The sequence below is a fragment of the Theropithecus gelada genome, chromosome 1, assembly GCF_003255815.1.
Source record: "Theropithecus gelada isolate Dixy chromosome 1, Tgel_1.0, whole genome shotgun sequence".
NCBI lineage: Eukaryota > Metazoa > Chordata > Mammalia > Primates > Cercopithecidae > Theropithecus > Theropithecus gelada.
Genome location: NC_037668.1, coordinates 34,686,586 through 34,706,871, shown reverse-complemented (window position 1 = coordinate 34,706,871; position 20,286 = coordinate 34,686,586). Strand labels below are relative to the sequence as shown.

The 20,286-nt window shown below is 55.9% G+C and overlaps 2 protein-coding genes across 6 annotated transcripts in view; one reads left to right on the top strand and one right to left on the bottom strand.

Moving 5' to 3' along the window:
• The window catches only part of KCNAB2 (potassium voltage-gated channel subfamily A regulatory beta subunit 2), a 113,113-nt gene extending 100,424 nt beyond the window's left edge, over positions 1-12,689 (bottom strand). The window contains exon 1 of one of the 2 annotated variants that reach the window (XM_025362046.1): positions 12,203-12,689. The gene's annotated coding sequence lies outside the window, so the exon portion shown is untranslated. The remainder of the gene's footprint in view (positions 1-12,202) is intronic. The other variant, XM_025362018.1, reaches the window with a different exon arrangement.
• Positions 12,518-20,286, top strand: part of NPHP4 (nephrocystin 4) — a 135,151-nt gene continuing 127,382 nt past the window's right edge. For 2 of the 4 annotated variants that reach the window (XM_025362005.1, XM_025361978.1), the window contains exons 1-2: positions 12,518-12,743; positions 18,855-19,027. Coding sequence is in view for 2 of the 4 variants with exons in the window: in XM_025361978.1 (XP_025217763.1) it covers positions 18,893-19,027 (135 nt within the window). In the remaining 2 variants the exon portion in view is untranslated. The remainder of the gene's footprint in view (positions 12,744-18,854; positions 19,028-20,286) is intronic. The other 2 variants (XM_025361987.1, XM_025361996.1) reach the window with 2 other exon arrangements.

The window sequence follows — 20,286 nt, the reverse complement described above, 5'->3', positions numbered from 1 at the left end:
CCCCTCAGCTCAGCTCCCACATCCCCCACTCCACCCCCACCCCTCAGCTCAGCTCCTACATCCCCCACTCCACCCCCACCCTTCAGCTCAGCTCCCACATCCCCCACTCCACCCTCACCCCTCAGCTCAGCTCCCACATCCCCCCACTTCACCAGTTGGTGTGCAGTCTCTGCAGAGGGAAGCAACTGTCCATCGAGGAGGAAACCGCCAGACTCTGGAGGGAGACGGGGCTGGAGGTGGGACTTGGGGGTAGAAACCTATTGTGTGGGGTGAACTGTGTTCCATGAAAGATCCACCCAAGTCCTAATCCCTGGTACCTGTCGACGTGGAATTATTTGGCAAAAGGGTTTTTGCAGGTGTAATTAAGGTGGGAATCCTGTGAAGAGGCCATCCTGGATTAGGATGGGTCCTAAATCCAATGACAAGTGTCCATATAAAAAGAGACAGACACAGAAAAGGCCATGTGGCGATGGGGGCAGAATCTCGGGGGTGTGTTGACAAGCCAAGGAACACTACGGGTAGCTACCAGGAACCAGGAGCAAGGCCTGGAACACACGCTCCCTCGGTCTCCAGAGGGAACCAAACCTGCCCACACCTTGCCTTCTGGCTTCCTGATCCATGAGAGAACAGAGAACACTGTTTCAAGCCACCCTGCTTGTGGTACCAGGAAACACATACACCCCCCGGGCTTAAAAACCGTCTAACCGAGCTGGGTGCAGCAATGCACATCTTCAGGCACAGCTACTTGGGAGGCCAAGGCGGGAGGATCACTTGAGCCCAGGAGTTTCAGACCAGACTCGGTAACACAGTAAGATCCTGTCTCTTAAAAAGAAAAAAACCCTCTACCCAGAGCAGGTTCTATGAGAAGCAGAAAAACAACCATCTTTTGTGGGAAGCGACCTCTTGGCTGGGGGTCTGGACCCCTGCGGGCCCCAGTCCTGCCTCTGCTCCAACCTTGAAGCTGAAATGTCTGCAGCCCTCTCTGTATTTGAGTTTGTGATCCAGGCACTGGGGGCTCCTCCCTGTTCTCCGGGGGACTGTAAGAATAAATAACAAATGGCTTCAAAGAGGATTACCATCCCATGACCACGTGATGGGGCATGAAAGATTAATATCTCGCCAGGCAGTGCTGCAGCAGCAATTTGAAAGGCAGCTTTACTCCACCACATCCATAAAAGGCCCCACTGAATAAAAAGAGAAGCAGAAGCAACCACTACAAGCTGGGGCCAGCCGTGCCTCTGCAATCACATAACCAGCAGATAAAAACATTTTTAAACGAAAATACTTATTGCTGGTGAGGTTGAGGTGAAACTACTATGAGGAGACGTGGCTGGTTCTGGGGCATGAACTATTCTACAAGTTTTTTTGGAAAGAAATTGGGTGGTAAAGGTTCAAAGCTTGGGGTCCAGGAATCCTACGTCTGCGACTTTATCCTAATAGTTCAAGAGAGGAAATAAAGTGAGATGCACACAAATGTTTCCCATAGCCTGATTTGGAAGAGTGAAGAGCTGCCAGATCTCCAAGGAAATAATGTTTAAGTGAATTATAGACAAATGGGAGGGTATAATGTGGCCACTCAGTGAACGTTCCCGGCTGGGGAAGGGCTCGGGGCTAAGGGTGGAGAAGGTGGAGGGCGCCCGTGTGTCTGCAGGGGCTGAAGGCAGCCGATTGAGCAAGTGGGGAGGAACCCCTGCTCCACACCACAGGGACCCTGCCTCTGACCCCATGACCCTGCTATGGTTGGGGTGGTCTGTGTGTGGGAAGCAGGAAAAGCAGTTCCAGGGGTGGGATGGGGAATCCTACAGGAGGCTCCGGCCACCTGGGCTTGTAGCACAGGCTCTGGAGTATATGCAGCCAGCAGGGGCCAGGCTGCTGGGGCTGCGGGCTGGTCTCACCCCCGTGTGGTTTCCCTTTACCTGGCATCCTGGTGACTGTGGCCCAGGAGGGGCGAGCGCCCGCCCGGTGAACGGGTCGCCTGGGGCACAGGATCAGGCGTCTGCTGTGGTCATGTTCTAGCTCTGTCCTCTGGTAGCTGTGTGACCTGAGACAAGGTCTAGGATCTGTTCTCACCCGGGACACAGAGACGGGAGGAGCTGAGGACTAAAAGCAAATGTGCGCGGGGGACAAAGCAGGGGGCCAGAGCCGGAGCAAATCTACAACACAGGGCAGCTGCCAACTCAAAGGACGACGGTGACGGTAGAGTCCTTGACACCGCTGTCAGCATAGTCCAGAGTAGGGTGAAGTGCCTGCCTCCTCTTCCTGCAGCGGGGCAGCCACTCTTGGCTGTCCAGCCCCCTCCCGGCACCCCTTAGTCCTGGCAGGGCTGTAGCCCTTCAGCTCCCCTGGAAATCCACTCTAGGGACCTTGGCCTTCTCTGCCTGCCACCTGGGAACACCTGATGGGGACGTGCTGGGATGGTTTCTGCAGTTCAAAGGATTTACCTCAACATAATTAAGTGCCTCGGCTGTAAAAACACAAGCTGTGTCCTCATTGGCAGTGTGGGCACCACGTATGGCTCAGGGGCTGGGACAGAGCCCTCAGTACAGATGACAGGCATCGGGGAGCCTGTGGCCATCAGCCACCAATGCCAGCTCAGGCCACAGCTACCGCGGCAGGCACCTGGTTTGTCTCATCCTCAGCTGCAGGAGGATGACCTGCCAGGTCTGGCTGAGTGCCAGGCCCGAGGCCGTGGCTGTCTCTGGCCTCCCCTGGGCACTGCCTGTTGTTCAGGGTATTCAGAGCAGGATTGTGCCTGGTGGGGAAGACACCTGGGGAAGGACCCCTTGGTGTCACAGCTGGCCTCCGTTGGGCCAGGAGTCCTCTCATCCTCTCTGGTTCTGAAGGCTTCTCCCTGCCTGCCACAGCCAGGGGAGATGAAATCAGGGAGCCGGTGCTGGGGACAATGTTTGCTGGCCTGCAGGAAGCCTAGGCTTGGTTCCAAGGCCTCATGACATGGCCAGTGCGTTACCAGTCAGGCTGAGTTAGGGGACAGAGGTGATGGGGACAGCAGGCATGTTCTGTCCTCACGAGGCCCACAGTCTAGGCAGGGACAGATGTCAGCAGTCATGACCACTGCAGGGCGTTCTTGGAGAGACTACAGGACATCGAGGGGCCTCAGTCAGAGAGCTGCACCATGACACCGGCTGTATAGGATGAGTCCTCTATCCTCAGTTTCCCTGTCTATAAAATGAGGAGTCTGGGCTGCACAGTGTCAAAGACTCAGACAGCCTAGAGGGGCTTTCTGAGGCCACTGGCTCCAGGGGCCCAGGACCCAGTCCCACCACCATGTGAGCAACAGTGCCCCACACTGGCTCATGTCTCTGTGTGTTCCGGGCTGCGTTAGAGACCAGGGATTCCGCCAAGCCCGGGGACAGGTGTTATCCTGTCCCCTCTAGAACCTGGGGCGAGGCGCCACCTCTCCTGCTGCTCACACAGACTGCTCCCAAGAGACCCACCTACATGGGTGTACCACGGGACCCAGACAGGCCCTCAGCACCCATACAGCCCAGCAGGTGGCTAGGCCGCTCCAACAACTGGTGACCACGATTACTGCGTTGCCAGAGGGTTGGGGAGAGCCTCTCCTAGGCATCCCTCCCAGTGGCACTCCCAGAGGCTTAGCCAGAACCTTCCGGCCCTAGGTGAGGCAAGGAATGAGGGCGGGTGGCACAGGCTCTGTGTGTCTGTGTGTGTCAGGAGAGAGGAGAGAGGAGAGAGGAGAGAAGAGAGGGGAGAGAGGAGAGAGAGAGAGAGTCGCAGAGGGACCCTGGTCAGCTTCCCTCCATCCAGGCCAGATGAATGGCCCAGCTCAGCAGCACAGAGGAAGCAGGAGGCCTCTGTGAAAGGTGTTCCGACCTCCAAGGTCCCTCCTTACCTTCCCTTGTCCCTCTCCCCGCAGTGCCCTGACACCCCATGCTGTCTTTGCACCTTCGGACCCCACTCTCCCTGCCTGTGAGGCCACGGCCGTCTAGTGCTTCCCCCTTTCCTGACGATGTTAGATGGACACTGCCAACGCTTTGGTGAGCTGCTGATGCTTTGGTGGTAGCCTGAGTGGTACCTTGATGCCCTGGACCATACATCTCCTCCCGCTCTGATGTGGGCAATAGGGCAGTGACCTTGTCCTGGCTCCTGATTCGTGAGCTAATGAGGAGCAAGTGACATTCCTCAGGCCCTGGTCTCACTGCAGTACTGCCCGGGAGAGGGCTGTCAGCACTGGCGTCACTGGGATCCCCAGCTGCTACTTCAGACCCCAATGGCCTATAGGCTTCATCTAAACAGGCCCCTTTCTCCCAGAGATATCACTCATTTTTTTTTTTCTTTTTCTGGAAAGCCCCCATTCAGGGTCTGTTGGTAACTGTCACTCACACCAGCAGGACGGTGGGGGGTGGGGTTCACTCCTCACAGAAGCGGGCTTGCCTGCCCCAGTGGCCTCCCTAGACCCATCTTTTGGGGTGGAGAGAGAGCATGGCAGCTCCCTGGAGCCTCTGAAGTGCCCCAGCGCAGGGTGGCTGATGTCCCCTGGACACCCCCACTGTCTTTTAGGCAGGAAGGATGTAAATAAGGAGGTGTCCACTACTCCTTCGAGGAGCAAAGCACCCTGTGTCCCTGCAGAACGGGGAGGTTTTGAGTTGGGATTTGCAATTCCTGTTTTGGGCATCCTATATCCTTTGTAGGAGCAAAGGGACAATATGGCTCCGGGCCTTCTGTCTGTGACACCTAAATACCTCCTGGTCTGGGTGACTAAAATTACCTGCTACTTATTGCCATGGAAAGGCAATACCCTCTAGGGGGTGCGGGGGGCTGACTGAGCAGAGGCAGGAGGCGCTGCAGGATCTATCTAGACAGACAGGGCGCAGGTAGGGCATGGAGAGGGCCCAGATGGGGCTCAGACAGGGTGCAGGCAGGGTGCAGATGGGGCACAGACAGCATGCAGATGGGGCACAGACGGCACAGACAGGGTGCAGACGGCAGAGCAGGATATGGATGGGGTGCAGGCAGGGTGCAGATGGGCCGCACAAGGGGTATAGACATGGCGCAGGCAGGATACAGATGGGGCACAGACAGGGTGCAGGCAGGATGGGGATGGAGCACAGACAGGACACAGACGGCACAGACAGGGTGTGGAGCGGGTGCAGACGGCACAGGGAGGGTATGGATGGGATGCAGGCAGAGTGCAGATGGGGCGCACACGGGGCACAGACAGGGCACAGGCAGGGTGCAGACACGGTGCAGATGGGGCACAGGCAGGGCACAGACAGGTGATGGACTCTGTATGGTCAGGCACAGGGTGGCGAGGACCGGCCCCGTACCAACCTCTGGCCTCCTCTGCCGCGGGCAAGTGCTTGGGCCATCAGTACCCCTGAACCAAACCACAATCCAAGAGGCCTGGACACTAACAAGGCGCCCTGCCATGCACGGGAGGATGAAAGCAGAGTCTCAGATTTGAAGCTCACAAAAGTGCAGGGCATTCCAGTAGAACGTAGGCTTCACATGTTCCCAAGAATTACAGAAACCCCCGCAAAGCCCTTCTCGCCGGAGCTTTCAACCATCACAAACAGCTTCCTCGTGTGCTTCCTTAAGAAGTAGAGGCGGGCAGGTTCACCGACAGACTGAAATGGCTAGGGAGTGTTTCTCAAAGCATGTTCTTGGAACCCCTGATCTGAGTCACCAGGGACTGGTGGCCAAGGAGCTTGCTAAGCTGTACCAGGACCCCTGAGGGCTGGGCAGGCACCATGCCCTGCAAGTCTGCTGGGCACACCGACAGCTCAGGACCCTCAGCCCACCCAGGCCCCAAGACTCCACAATTCCTACACAGAACATAAAGCACTATGCAGCCAACCTATGCAGGGCCACCAACAAGGCTAAGCTCCAGCCTGCAGTCCACAGGCGTCCCCAGAAATGCCCCCATTAAGGCAGGAAATGGAAGAATGCACCGTTGAAATAGTCTCTAAAGCGGCGGATGCAAGAGGGTGCTGCTGGCAGCTGCGGTTAAGCAGCAAAGCAGCTTCGTCTGTGCCTGCCAGCCCAAGAGCCGCCCTGTGCCCTCACCTTCCTTTTCCTCCTTTCATGGTCAAATTTCTTCAGAGCCATTGGTGGCAAAGTCCAAAGGTTACCAGAGTGGGCTTTGGCTTGGGGTCCTGGCTCCTGCGCCTAGTAGCTTGGAGGCCTTAGGGAAGCCACTTGGACTTTCAGTGTTTCTGCATCAGTCAGATAGGGATAAGATGGTAGGCGAGTGCCTGGAAGCTGGTGGTGCTGAATCTGGGGTCCTTCGACCCCTCACCACTCCTGGGAGCCCAGCTCTGCTTCCCCTCTCAACAGAGGTTGCCTCCTCGGCAGCAGCTGGCCCACCGGATGCAGTGGATACCTGCCTCATCCTCTATTTTCCTCTCCTTCCTGGGCTCTGGAAGAATCCAGGGTTCCCTCCTGTCTGTCTTGACCTTCATCTTCCCTGTCAAACACGTACCCTCGGCCACTCTTGGCACCACCTCCAGGTGACACTGTCAGGGCTGTGACCAGTGGGGAGGTGGCAGTCACCTCCAGGTCCCACCTCTCCTGTGAACTCCCGCCCTACCTTCTCAATGCCCGTAGGCACTGCTGTCCAAGACACAGACCTCGAAACCCAAGGTCGACTGAGCCCAGTCCTCCCTATCCAGAAGCCCCAATTCCAGCTCTGCCTCTTTCGGTCTGTGCAGCCCAGGTAGACCCAGTGAGAAAAGCTTGGGGGGCTCCTAGGTTCTCCTTTTCTCTCCCTCCCTCCCCATCACTGTCCAGCCCCATGGTGTCCTTGGCCCTGACGCCCTCTTCCTAGTCATCCTATTCACCCATATTCATGCCCTAGCCTGTGAATGCACTGGGCCTCTGGCCATCCTCCAGCCTGCCCGGTCCTCCCTCTGTGACCTTGCCCATGCAGAGCCCTTTCCCAGATCGCCCTTTCCTAGCTCTGCCTATCACAACCTGCCTGTCTTTGAAGGTCCAGGTCAAATGTCCCCCCTACCCCCATGTCTCCTTCCCCATCAGCAGGGTTTTCTCTGACCGTTCCGGGCACATGGTCACTGCATCCCTTTCCTGGCTCTCAGCCCTACAGGAGGGAGGTGGGTCTTGCTCATTCTTGGTCCTTCAAATGTCTGCTGCTAAGACCTTCGCCCTTCACTGGTATGATAGGTTTTAATGTTTTAAATTTAAATTTGTTTTCCAATGAATAGATTGAGCTGAATCTCCTTGCTCATGCATTCTAGTTATTCCTTACTCTCCTGTATCTCAGAGGGGTTCTAAGAATATCACTTTCAGAGAGCCCCTGCCATGACTGAGTGTTTGGGATCACAGGGCTCTAAGGCAGAATTCTAGTCTTCTGTCCTAGGCTGCACTGACAGCCTGTGGATACCAGGGCCTGAGATTGAAATGAAAGATCATGAAGCTGCCAGGGGGTGGAAAATGAAAACACATTCATGGTGAAGGAAGGTGAGCATGCTCGGAGCATGGCTCTGCAACCCCCTCGGTGCGCAGGGGCTGCTGGAATCAGACAGGTGGGCAGGTGTGCAGTGGGGGTCCGGCAGGCTCGCGGGCCCTCCACAAGGCCCAAGGTCAGGGAGAACGGGGCAATGAGTGTCCCTCCCTCACAGGGAGGCTGTTCCCTGCAGACCAGGGCAATGGGCTCTCCCCTCCTGCCCTCTTTTCCCCTTCCTTCCCTCCTTCCTTCTCCACTGTGAAATCACTCAGCGGGGCACTCCAGCCCAGAGGTCTCAGGAAACCACGCAGAAGGAAAGCCAAGTTCCTCTGCTCCGGTTTTCCTGGGGGCTCAGTTGGGCTGACCAGGAACCACCTGAGCTCCAGGCAGGATGGTGGCTGGGGCTCCGCGTCCGACTGGAAGAGGGGGAACTGACAGTTACCCAGCACTCACTGTGTGCCAGGGACCAGCCCCAGGCTCCTACCACTGAGGCAGTTCACCCATTCAGATAGAGGGAGACACGAATAATCCACGTGTTTTAGCAGGCCAGAGAGTCAGAGACGCAGAGAGCTAAGTCTCTGGCAGGGAAAGAGTCCAGGCTGGTGATGGAGGACCGCCGCGGACCAGACCTCAGGGGTCTACAGGACCCAGAAGTGACTCCAGAAAACTGGCCCACGTGGAATAGGTTGAATCTGGTGTGGGGTCTGAGAAGAAACCTGTGCCCGGCTCCCAGCCATGGAGTCGGATGATGGATCTCGGCCGCTCGGCAGTCAGGGCTCAAGATCACAGCCAGGAAAGCCTTCTCACTGGGTTCAGGTGCAGGCGGACAGCCAGGCAGGCGTCCCCACCATTTCTCCACTTTTCCCCTTTTCCCAGTCCTATTTTATCTGCAACCAGCATGGCATCAAAGCAGTTAGCTCTGCGGGTACCTGTGTGCTGGAGAAACGGAGGGGGGCTGCCTGCAGTGAGACAGGGGCCGGGGAAGACGGCAGAGTGGGCATGGGGCTGCTCTGTGACCAAAGACACACCACCCGGGTCTCTGGGGCTAACCACGTGGTCACTGGGCAGACCAGTGAGTGGCCTCCTGAGACGCTGGCCAGCAGGGGTCTGAGTGGAAACCTGGGTGTGGCAGTGGCAGGGCACCCTCAGGCAGGGAGGGGCCTGAGCCCAGGGCTCATCCCACGGTGGGTGTGCAGGAAGAGGGAGGCCGGCCTTCATCTGGGCTCCCCAGGATGTGGCGAAGGACAAGGGCCCAGCATCTGCTCAGGCCCATGAGGCAGGGAGACTCACGCATCTGCCCAGCCCAGGCAGGCAGGCAGGAAAGCCTCGAGCCACTGGGCCGTGACAGGACGAAGCCCAGGTGTGCCACCCCACCTCCTCCAGTGTGCTCTCTCCTGGGGAATGAGGGCCCCATTCCCTTTGCCTCCTTGGGACTGGCTGAGTGCAGGCGGTGCATCCCTTCACAGACTCAGCCCAAAGATGGGCCGGAGCATAGCGACTTGCCCGTCACCAAGGAGACAGCAGTGTAGGGCTTCCCATGCCATGACAAAGGAGCGCTTCCATATACCCCAGAGTCTGGGCCTGGGCCTCCAGGGCCTCTTGGGAGACTCACCCCTGCGGAAGTGAGGACTTCAGACATTCAATGGAGCTCAGGTGATGGCAGAGGGGCACCTGCCACAGAGTTCTGGCAGAGCAGGAACAGAATCAAGGTTTCCTCACTAGCTGGGAGGCCGGGATCAGTTTCACTGCTGCTCTGTGCCTCAGTTTCCCTATCCAGCCTCCCTCGCAGGGTTATTTACAAGTGCCTGAGGCGAACCGAGGTCATAAATGCAGTTCCAGTGTGGGATGCAGAAGAGGGTCCCTCCTCCTCTGCATCCCACCACGGACCTGGTGCCCTCACTCTTCTCTAACTATGGGGTCATCTCTTTGAAGGCCACAAACAACAGAACCCTTGCACCAGGGCCTGCACGCCAGGCAGGACTGAGTCGCTGAGAAATCTCCATGGTAGTGGCACCTCCCGCTCCCAACAGCCCCTCCAGTGACTTGGATACACCCAAGGGCACTGGCTGCGCACATGAATGTCAGCAACGCCTCCAAGTGGCCTTCCCAAGGGACAGCCGGGGGCTGGCTTTCCTCAGCTCGGATAGCCAAGGTACGAAATGGGCTCAAACAAGTAGGAAGTAGGGGGCCCAACCCAGCTCCGTCACTGCCTCTGTTGACCCTGGAGAAGCCTGTCCTTCCGTTCAGTCCTCTGAGAGCAAGGATGACCAGCTGTTGGGTGCCAAGACCCAAGCCCTACTGGTGGTGGGAGAGGGGCTGGCAGGAACATGGGGTCTATGGCCCTCGACACCTCTGGCATCAATCCTTCTCGAATTGCCGCCCCCAGCTGCCCACTGTCCTGCCTCCTTATTCAGGGACGCCAGGAAAACATTGACTCTGGGACCTCTGGCGACGTGAATATCACTGAGAATTTAGCCAAGGACCGAACACATGCCACTCCTGGCCAGAGTCCCCGGAAACAGAAGCACGTTCCCCCAGTTCTCGCGAGGGAGCAGGCTCTCTTGCCTGCTCTCTTCCACACAGACGATGTGTGCCCAGTTACCACGGCAGAGCGCCAACACACAGGAAGGTCTAGGGGAGGCCCCTCCCTCCAAGCCCAGGCCGGAAACTGCCAAATCAAAACTGTGTGGCACTCGCTTCCTCCTGAACCATTCAGGTCTTAGAAGATTACTGAAAAATGAAAGCGAGCAAGCCTTCTCTAGCTGGCCAGCCCATGGCACCCTCGGCCTTTCCAGCTCCCTAGTGCCATGGCCCATGTCCCATCTCCTGGGTGCAATGGCTTCTGTGCACACTGCTTCCCATCCAGGCTCCAAATCCAGACCCAAGACGGTTCTGAACCAAAAAACACACGAAAAGGGTTTCACACTGTTTTTTTTCATGACACCCCCCAACTCCAGAGCCCGGCTCAGCCCCCAGGTGTTGATCAGCACCTACAAAGCATTTGCTGACTGGCGCAGGGGAAAAAAATGGCCCTGTGTGTTAACAGGGAAGCCTCTGCCATGATGCTTTCGAGGCAGGTATGTGCTGCAGCCTGAACACTGTCAGTGCCACTGAGGCTGAGCGTGGCCATGGAGAGCTGTCCCCAGAGAGAAAGACAGGATCTGGAAGACCAAGTGCATTCTTAGGGCCTCACACTGCGAAAGCACAGGGCCAGGAGCTGCACAGGGCTCTGCAGCAGACACAGCCGCCAGGCGAGAATCAGGTGGGCAGATGTGACTCTCCACACGTAGGTCCCAAAACCCTGCAACATGGGGCCTGAATGCGGCCTCTTTAGCAGAGCAGGAGCTTACTCTTGGCACTGGGGAAAGGGGAGGGGTGAGGCTGGTGTTTTTGAGGGGGAGGAGAAGTTGCAGAGAAAGAAGAAATCCTAAAATGACAGACAGCGGGACAGCTGTGGCCTGAACTTGGTGTTCCTGTTCCTCGGAGGTGGATGTATTAATTTCCATAAATGCTAATAGCCCATTTCCCCAAGAGCTATTACTTATGTCATCTCCCCTTGGACACAGTTCAACACAGGGCAGACAAATGAAAGGGAGGAAAAGGCAACCCCTACAGGCAGTCCCCAGCTCCCCAGCCCCCTCCCAACCAGGCAGCTCAGGTGTGGTTCCTAAGGTGGCCCTGCTAACTGCAGGGTCAAGACCCCTGCCTTCAGCTCCGTAACCAGGTCCCTATCACGACTGGAAGCAAGAAAGTTACCAACCCCCAAAAATGCTGAATCACAAAGTGAGGCTGAGCAGGAAAGTGGGGGTGGGGAGGGAGGGAGACGGTGGCCAGGGAGGAAGGGTGCTAAGGGCCTTCCCACCTGGAGCAACCGGGGATGCTGTGGGCAAAGAACAGCCCCTGTAGGAGCCCCCAGGACAAATGCCAGGAGGAGGGACGCCAGGATGCGGCTGGATGGCGGGGTGGGAAGGTGGGCAGGTACCCCGGCTGCTGCTACTGCCGCAGGACGCGGTGCAGCAGTGGGGTCTTTGCATCCTAGGAGCAGCAGCAGGTAGGGAGGTGCGGAAGTGCTTTGTGCCAAGGCCTGGCTGGAGGGAGAAGCTTAAGATAGGAGTACGGGCTCAGGGTCAGAGGTGGCGGTGTGTGTGGTATAGACAGCCCGAGGAACTGGTGCAGGAAGCAGAGTCAGAGTTCTGGAGAGCAGGGTAAGGCGGTGAGAGCGTGCCCGCGGGGAGAGGTCGGAGGGGCTGGGGGCAGAATGGGAGGGTGGGGAAAGTGACCGGAGCGACACAGGGACAGGCAGCGAGAACGATGGATGAGCCTTGAGAAGAGATGGGAAGGACCGGGACCAGCAGCGCCCCGGTGAGGCTGCGCAGAGGCCCGGAGAGGGGATGAGAGGAGGATGGAGGGAAGGGGAGGGCGAGGCTGCGGGGACCGGAGCGGGCACAGATGGGAAAGAGGTGCACCGGGGAGAGGGACGGCGGCAGGGGCAGGGGTCAGGGATGCGAGCTGAAGGGTCGGGCGGGAGGACAAGGAAGGAAAGAGAGGAAGGGATGGGGGAAGGGAGACGATGGAGAAGGAGGTAAGGAGGCTGGAGAGGAGGTGAGACGGCGGCGGAGGCAGGGACGCAGGGCCGGGGAAGAGGAGATGGAGACGCGACCGCGGCGCCTGCCGCAGCGCGGGCCTCGCGGGTACCCGCCGCCGCCGTCCCGGCGCAGGTCGGTGGAAAGCGCGCCCCTCCGGGGTCTCCCCCGTACTCACCTGGGGGCTCCAGCTCCGGATCCTGTGCCCCGCGCCGGATCTTCCTTTCCGCCCTGCCCCTGCGACTTTAGCGCCCCCGAATCCCGCTCGCTCCTGCAGGTTCCGCCAGCAGCATCTTCACCTCGTGGGACGCCCGGGGCCACGCCCCTCCCAGCTTCTCATTGGCTGTTGTTCACGCCAGTCACATTACCATTGGTTGAGGGGTCGTCGGACATGCAAATCAGGATAGGCCCGCCGCCGCACCGATTGGCTGGCGCTCGCGAAGCGTAGCCCTCTACTTGGGTTCTGACTGGCTCCGTGGCCCGGACGGCCAAAGTGACGCGAGGCGGGTTCTTGGCCTGAGTGCGCGGCGCGCCGCCTTCTGAGGCTCCTCCCGTGGGTGGCAGCGGACGGGACGCGCCCCTCCGCCAGTCCTCGGTCCTCAAGGCCTGCGGCTCTCTTGAGCACCGGCCGCCGGGCCTCTGGGTTCGTCGAGTGGGGAATCCCTCAAAAGCGTGGGCTCCGTGGCCTCTGGCGCTGCCGCGGCGGGTCGGTCTCCTAGGTAACGCGGCCCGCGGCGGGCGGAACCATGTGGGCAGGCGCCGCGGGGAAGGTTGGACGCGGCCTCGAGACGCTGGGGGCCGCAGTGTTGGCCAGACCCTCGGGGTTCGGGGGTACGATGGTCCCTGCCGTCCCTGCCTGGGGGCCCGGTGCCTGGGGTGCGGCGGTGGCGCGCGACGTGGGCTGTCCCCGCGTCAGCTGCAGGCGTCCCCTCTTGTCGGGACTCTTGGTGCGGCCCGGGCCGCCGGGTGCCGTTTGGCTACGTGGGTTCCTCTTAGGCCCTTGCCCTTTGCCCCCTGCCCCCTGCTCCCCGGCCTCTCTATAGCCCTTCAGTTGAAGGGAGAGCGGTACCGATGTCCTGGGCCTTGGCTCCCTGCGCCGTAGTCCGCGCGCATCCTTCCCAGGCCAGAGCCCGCGGAACCCGCCTGGTCGCCGCCCCGCCCCGCGTTCCGGCTATCCTTTCCCAGCTGTCGCTCTGCTGCTTTCGGGCGTGCCAGCGAGTCTCTGTCCCCGGGGCCGTTCCGGCCTTCTGCGCCCGTTTCCTGCCTTGGGACCTCCCGGCCGACCCGCCCGGAATGCGCCACCCGCTCCCACGTGCCCTCCTCACGCGTGCAGGCTGCTCGTGCCCGCCCCCGGGCTTGCAGGCCACCCCTGCTGCCCGAGATTCCTCGTGTCTGGCTTCTTAGGAGACTGCTGCTTTCTGCCTCCGTGTGTCGCGATGTGTGGTTGGGTGGACGTCTGTGAAGGAAATCTAGCCTTTCACGCGTGTGCGGTTGGCAAAAGGAGGAGTATTTCTGATGATGGTGGACAATGCCTCTCGGTCCTAACCCCGGGCTCCGTTCGTTGCAGCTCCTCTGTGCGGTTTCTGTAGGTCACACTTGTGTCTTTTTTTGTGTGCTAATTTGTGCCCTGATTCTATACATTCTGTGGGGGCAGCGAGCTTGTCTGCTGTGTTCAAGACCGTTTCTCCAGGGCGCAGGGTAGGTGCTGGAAGAATGCTCATGAATGAGGGAATTCCAGGCAGTGCTTAATCAGACTTCTGCTTCCCCAAAAGCTCCCCAAGGTATCTGGGTCTCAGGCATTACACATTTTCCATTCTGGGAAGGAGGCTTCACGGACCCTGATAACGCCTCCCACCCGGTGCGTCTTCCTTTCCCTGGGAACCGCTCTCTGTAGGACTTCAGCCCCGCTCACCTCTGCACCCTCCCAGGGGCCTGTGTGCTGCTCACACTCACCTTCTTGTCTTTCACCCCCACTGACTTTCTAGATGCTTGAAGACAGCGCATTTGACAGCCTTCTTATGCACTGGAACACAAGTGCTTGGGAAATAGTTGCTGAATAGATCAACAGAAGCAGAGATCTCAGGGAGATTTCACAGCCCTCATTTTGGAGTTTGGAAACAGGTGGGGAGGCTGCGAGCCCGTCCTGAAGTGAAAGAGGAGAGAGCATTAGCCCTGGATTCCTTTGTTGCTCTTACTTTTTCCCTCTGGGCCTCTCTTCTCCCTTGGCCTCTCCTGGTCTCCTTGATTGAGGGAGCGGGAGGTAGTTATAATAGTTTACAGTATTATAACTGTAATGCTATTATAATAACCAGATATAATAGCTAGCTGTGTGACCTTGGATTGGCTGTTTATCCTGAGTCTCAGTGTTCTCATCTGTAAGATGGCAATAATGATGATTCTCATTTTGCAGAGTTGTTGGAAAAGTAACCATGGAATGTTTGTGAGTTCCTGTCTTGCATCAGGAAAAGAACAGGTGTATTTTCGGCCGGGCGCAGTGGCTCAAGCCTGTAATCCCAGCACTTTGGGAGGCCGAGACAGGCGGATCACAAGGTCAGGAGATCGAGACCATCCTGGCTAACACGGCGAAACCCCGTCTCTACTAAAAACACAAAAAATTAGCCGGGCGAGGTGGCGGCGCCTGTGGTCCCAGCTACTCGGGAGGCTGAGGCAGGAGAATGGCGGGAACCCGGGAGGCAGAGCTTGCAGTGAGCTGAGATCTGGCCACTGCACTCCAGCCTGGGCGACAGAGCGAGACTCCGTCTCAAAAAAAAAAAAAAAAAAAAACAGGTGTTTTTTCATTTTTTTTTTTTTTTTTTTCCTAGAGAGCCCACTGTACCCTTTTCTTGGGTTCAAGACCTGGAGCCCTCTCGATTTTCTTTTTTATTGTTGATTTGGCCCCAAAGGCCCCTCTGTACTTCCTCCAGGGCATTTGTATTTCATCCTTAAAAGACTTTTGCTGAGGACCCAGCCTGATGTCATGGAGCTCACAGTCTCGCAGGACAACAGCATAGCCCTGGTGAAGTGTGGTGGCTCTTCTGTCACCTGCCCTGTGTGGGAGCAGCCAGAGGTGGGGATGGGGCTTTCACTCTGAGGAGGGAGCATTTGGTTTGACTCCTGGATGCCAGAGCAGAGGTGGAAAGGATTGAGGAGCAGGCGGAAGGGCACCTAGAGAGATTTATAAGGTGTTGGGAGGATAGTGAGAGCTGCTGTGGCCACCTGGGCTCCCACCCGCAGAGTCTCAGGTGTCACCTCGGCCTCCGTGGCCCCTCAGACTATGACTGCCCTGCCTTCACATCCCGAGCCTCAGGATTTCTGTGTGGGTGGCAGGTGCTTTCGGAACAGATGCCCTTCCGCCTAGTGTGTGCCCTGCTAGTACAGCAGGGGGCCAGCATGCTTCATGCTCCCTGTGAGGGTGGACTGGCGTGCACACGTCCTTCAGCAGTGTCCTCGGGCCAGGTGTGGCACTGAGTCCTGCAGACACCCAGGGAGGAGGCACCGGGTCAGAAATCTGGGGCAGGTGAGGAACATGGGCATCTGCGTCAGGAGATACTTCCTCTGTAAAATCCCCACCTGGGGCCATCATGGCCTGCATTTTGTATGAATACACTTCTGAAGTTATAAAACGTCCGTGGGAAAGAAAAGCTTCAGGGTAGCTTTGCTAAAGCTTCAGTTTGATTCTGTGACTGTTTACTGAGTTGTGATGATACCAAGGACACAGGAGGAATGGGACTTCTTTCTTCAAGGACTTGGCCAGTGAGCAGTTCAACACAAGACAGGTGACAAATACTGTGACCAAGGGAAGCACAGAGGCCATGTGAGCCTGGGGCCTGGACCCTGGGAGCACCTAGGAAGCCCTCCTGGAGGAGGTGGCCCTTGAGCTGGTATTGGTCAGGTGTCTTCTGTTTAAAAGTCGTGGGCGGCTGTATGATTTCCTGTCTCTCCTTTAAGAAAGTCCAACAGACTTGGTTGCTTAAAAGTAGCACAAATTTATTCTTTTCCAGTTAGGGAGGTCAGCAGTCCAAAGTCGGCTCTCCCTGTGGTGGCCCCTGGGGCTCTGGGCTGGCATGGTGTGGGCAGTTGTGGACATTGGAGGAGAGACAGCCTGGGCTCAAGTCTCCCGGGGAAGACTGATGGCTCAGTGTGGACCATGTGTTCCTCCTTGAACCAATCACTGCAGACCTCTGGCTGGAATTGGGGAGCAGCCCTCCCCACACATGGAGTTGGGTGAGGGTCCTTCACAAAACAAGGGAAGTTGAGCAACAAAAATAGCCCACAGAGAACAAAAAACAACAAACCAGCGTGTGTGCCTGCTGGATTCACACAGGACCAGACTGAGTCTGGTCCTCTGAGGAGTACCTGGCCTACATGCAGCATCTGGGTGCACTGTGGGTGGAGGCAGGACCCTGGGCAGAGGCCCCTCTCAGGCTACCTGGTCATGTCCTCTCGATTCCCACACATGCTGGGAGTGTGCAGAGGGTGAACCATTAGCACAACCCTTCTCAAACTTTTTGGTCTCAGATCCCTTTACCCTTTAAAAGATTATTGAGGACCCCAAAGAATTTTTGTTTATGTGAGTTGTGTCTACCAATGTTTACTGCCATAGAAATTACAGCTGAGAAATGTTAAAAATATTTATTTAAAAATAACAAGGCCATGACATGTTAACATAAAAACATTTTTTACAAAAACCAACTATATTATCCAAAACAAAAAAAAAACAAATTTAAAAGAGTGGGATTCTTTTGCATTTTTGCAAATGTCTTTACAGCCTCCTTAAGAGAGAACAGCTGAAGGCTCCTGTTTGCTTCTGTACTCAGCTTCTGTATTGGCGCGTGTTGCCTTGATTGAAGTATGTGAAGGAAGTCCATCCCGATCTAGTTGGGAGGAATCTCTTAGGTCATTGTGGATATTCTTTGCTGCTGCACTGAAACCCCACGAGCAGGAGTTTCTTAAGGATTTGTTCTAAAGCGGAGTCTCCACCATGTGAATGAACTTTTCGTGCTCTGACATTAAAGTCCTTTGGTCAGTCTTGCACTTTGGGTAGATGTTTTATTCTCGCAGGATTTTGTACCATTACGCATTGTTCAGAAAATATTGGTTCATGGAGTCATGCAGACCTTCCAGCTATTGACACATTTAATGGTGTAACCTTAGACGATCACGTTATTTCACTGCCCGTCTCATCAGGGAAGTCTTGAAGAAGTGTGAAGCTGGTAGGCTCAAGGTGGAGGATACAAACGTTTTCAATTCTAATGTTTGCTTGGAAACTCCATTTTTATTACAGTTGTTTTCCCAGAAATGACATGCTTACTTTGTTCACACTTGAGAAGATGTCTGCCAAGTACCCATGTTTTGTCTCTCAGTCATTCTTAGTGAAAATGGTGTTGAATAAAAAAAGCGGTGTGTTCAACGTGCAGCCCAGTCACAGCAAGGCTTCCCCTGGGGGTGACTGTTGCCCTTCAGTTTGCACCAGAAATGCTTGTGTATTTTCCATTTTGTCTAACAAAATTAAGAACGTGTCTACTGAAAGGTCAAGATATAATAAGATTTGTAGTTTTCCTGGCTTCACCACCGATGTTCTTACTTGAAGCTGCCTTGTTCTTTTCTGTGAGAGGTTGGGAGGACCTCACTCAACCCAACCAGCCTTGGGTTGAGTGAGGCCCCAGTGGCTTTACTTGCTGCTGCCTCTGCCCCACCGCGCCACCGTAGTGAAGGAGATAACACCTGGTGTCAGGAAAATCATTTTGACCTTGTAGAGCCCTGACAGGGTCCTGTTAAACCTTGGGTTTGGGGAATGGACTTAGAGAGCTGCTGTCTTAGAAGGCCAAACCCACTGCTTTTTCTCCTTACTCGCCATTTTAGTATATGGAATTCAACCTCTTCTTGAGGTTCAGATCTTTGGATTCTGTGTCGGCGAGAGAAGATTGAGATCCTGGGCTCGCTGGACGGGATCAGATAACACTCAAAATGGGCCAGGACCCACCAAGAAGCTGGTAACACCTGAAACCTGTCCCCAAATGGCTTTAGCAACAAGAGACTTTGTCCATGTAGCTGAAGTGTCTTGGGGTGACCGGCCCAGGGCTCTAATAATGACATGGGGACCCAGTGGCCCTCGCTCCTGCCTTTTCCTCTCTGCTTATTTTTATGTGTTTCCTGAGGTGGCCCCGGGCGTTTCAGGCTGACCACCTCTCAGCTCAAGGACTGTATTCCCTCTCTCATGCTCCCTGGGTCCCCTGCAAGACGGTCCTACCCTAGGGCTGTATTTCAGCACCTGCACCTGGTGTCCCCGTGTGGTACCCAACCTTTACAGCTGTACAAAACATCCCTTCGTGTCCCCATCCGGAAGCAGCCACAGAGGCCAGGAGAGTCGTGCTCTTGAGTCTGGCCCACGGGAGTAGGGGTGGGGCGGAGGGTTCTCTGGAGGTAGATTTTATTTCTCCATTTTATTTTTATTTCTGAAAAGGCAATTCGCATAGTTCAAAGTTGACAAGGATACCCAGGAAAAATGAATCATCCCATGGCGACCCCAGGCACCTGGTGTATCACCCTCTAGATACAGTGTGTTATTGTACAACTTTCATAAATTCTAAGCAAATGCAACGAATATATACCTACATTTATTTTTCCTTTTTGAAATGCAAATGGTACTTCCCAGGGAAGGCAGCGTGGGTGCCAGCCAGCAACAAAGTCCACTTGTCTAGGATTTGCAGAGTGTGGGTTTGGGGGATGGAGGTTCCTCTGGGATTTAGTGGGAGGCAGAAGCCCTCAGGATTGCTGTGACCACTGTAGCCCTTACAGCTCTTCTCTTTATTTGAATGTGACTGGCACAGGTCATCCGGGAAGCCCACGGGACCCTCAGGCGGGCAGGATGAACGACTGGCACAGGATCTTCACCCAAAATGTGCTTGTCCCTCCCCACCCACAGAGAGCACGCCAGCCTGTGAAGGAATCCACAGCTTTCCAGTGTGTCCTCAAGTGGCTGGACGGACCGATAATTAGGCAGGTAACAAAACGTGCTGTTAGCAGATACATGTTGTGATTGCTCTTAGCTGAGATGTGGCTTCCCGTTAACGTACAATGGTCCCTGGCTTTCAATGGTTTGATTTTTGATTTTGCTACTTTATGGTGGTACCCATACCGCCATTCTGTTTCTCACTTTCAGTGCTGTTTTCAATATATTACATGAGATACCCAACATTTTATTTAAAAATAGGATTTGTGGGCCAGGCGTGGTGGCTCAAGCCTATAATCCCAGCACCTTGGGAGGCTGAGGCAGGCAGATCACAAGGTCAGGAGATCGAGACCATCCTGGCTAACATGGTGAAACCCCCGTCTCTACTGAAAATACAAAAAATTAGCTGGGCTTTGTGGCGGGCGCCTGTAGTCCCAGCTACTTGGGAGGCTGAGGCAGGAGAATGGCGTGAACCCAGGAGGCGGAGCTTGCAGTGAGTCAAGATGGCGCCACTGCACTCCAGCCTGGGCCACAGAGCGAGACTCCGTCTCAAAAAAAAAAAAAAAAAAGTATTTGTGTTAGATGACTTTGCCCAATTGTAGGCACATGCAAGTGTTTTGACCATGTTTAAGCTGGGCCACGCTAAGCTCTGATGTTTAGTAGGTTAGTGTATTAAATGCATTTGAACTTAGGATATTTTCAACTTAAACGGGGTTTATCGGGATGGAATCCCATCATAGGTCGAAGAGCATCTGTATTGATTTTCACTTATTCACTTGCGTCTTATACCACCATACCCATTACCTTGGATCTTGGCAGTATTCGGAGGCAAAGTGGCCCATCAGCAAAGAGAATCTGATTCAGTGACATGGTCAGCACTTTTGACACTGGGTAGGGTTTCTTTATGCCCACAGTGGAGCAATTTAAAAACCCAAGTACTCTGGTTTCCTGGGTTATTTCTGAGCCAGGTGGCCTTGTGCATGGCTCAGCATGGCCCGCGTTCAGCCTGGCAGTGAGGACTGCAGGGGCTGAGCTCCAGGCATTCTGGCAGCTCTGTGCGTGGCTGGATGTACCACGGCCTTGGGCACACTCAGACCTGGGCCCTGATGGCGTCACATCCATCTGTGCCCTTCAGCTGGCGGGGAACCTGCTGGATAAGCTGGTGCTTCTATGCTGTTGCCCATAGGACACCCACACGATTGCATTGTCCTCGTGAGGCCCAATGGCCCATGGGGATGCATGAGAAGGATCAGTCTTGCCATTGTCAACCCTTTTTACAGGATTTGGCTTGGCGAGGCCGTTTTCCTCTG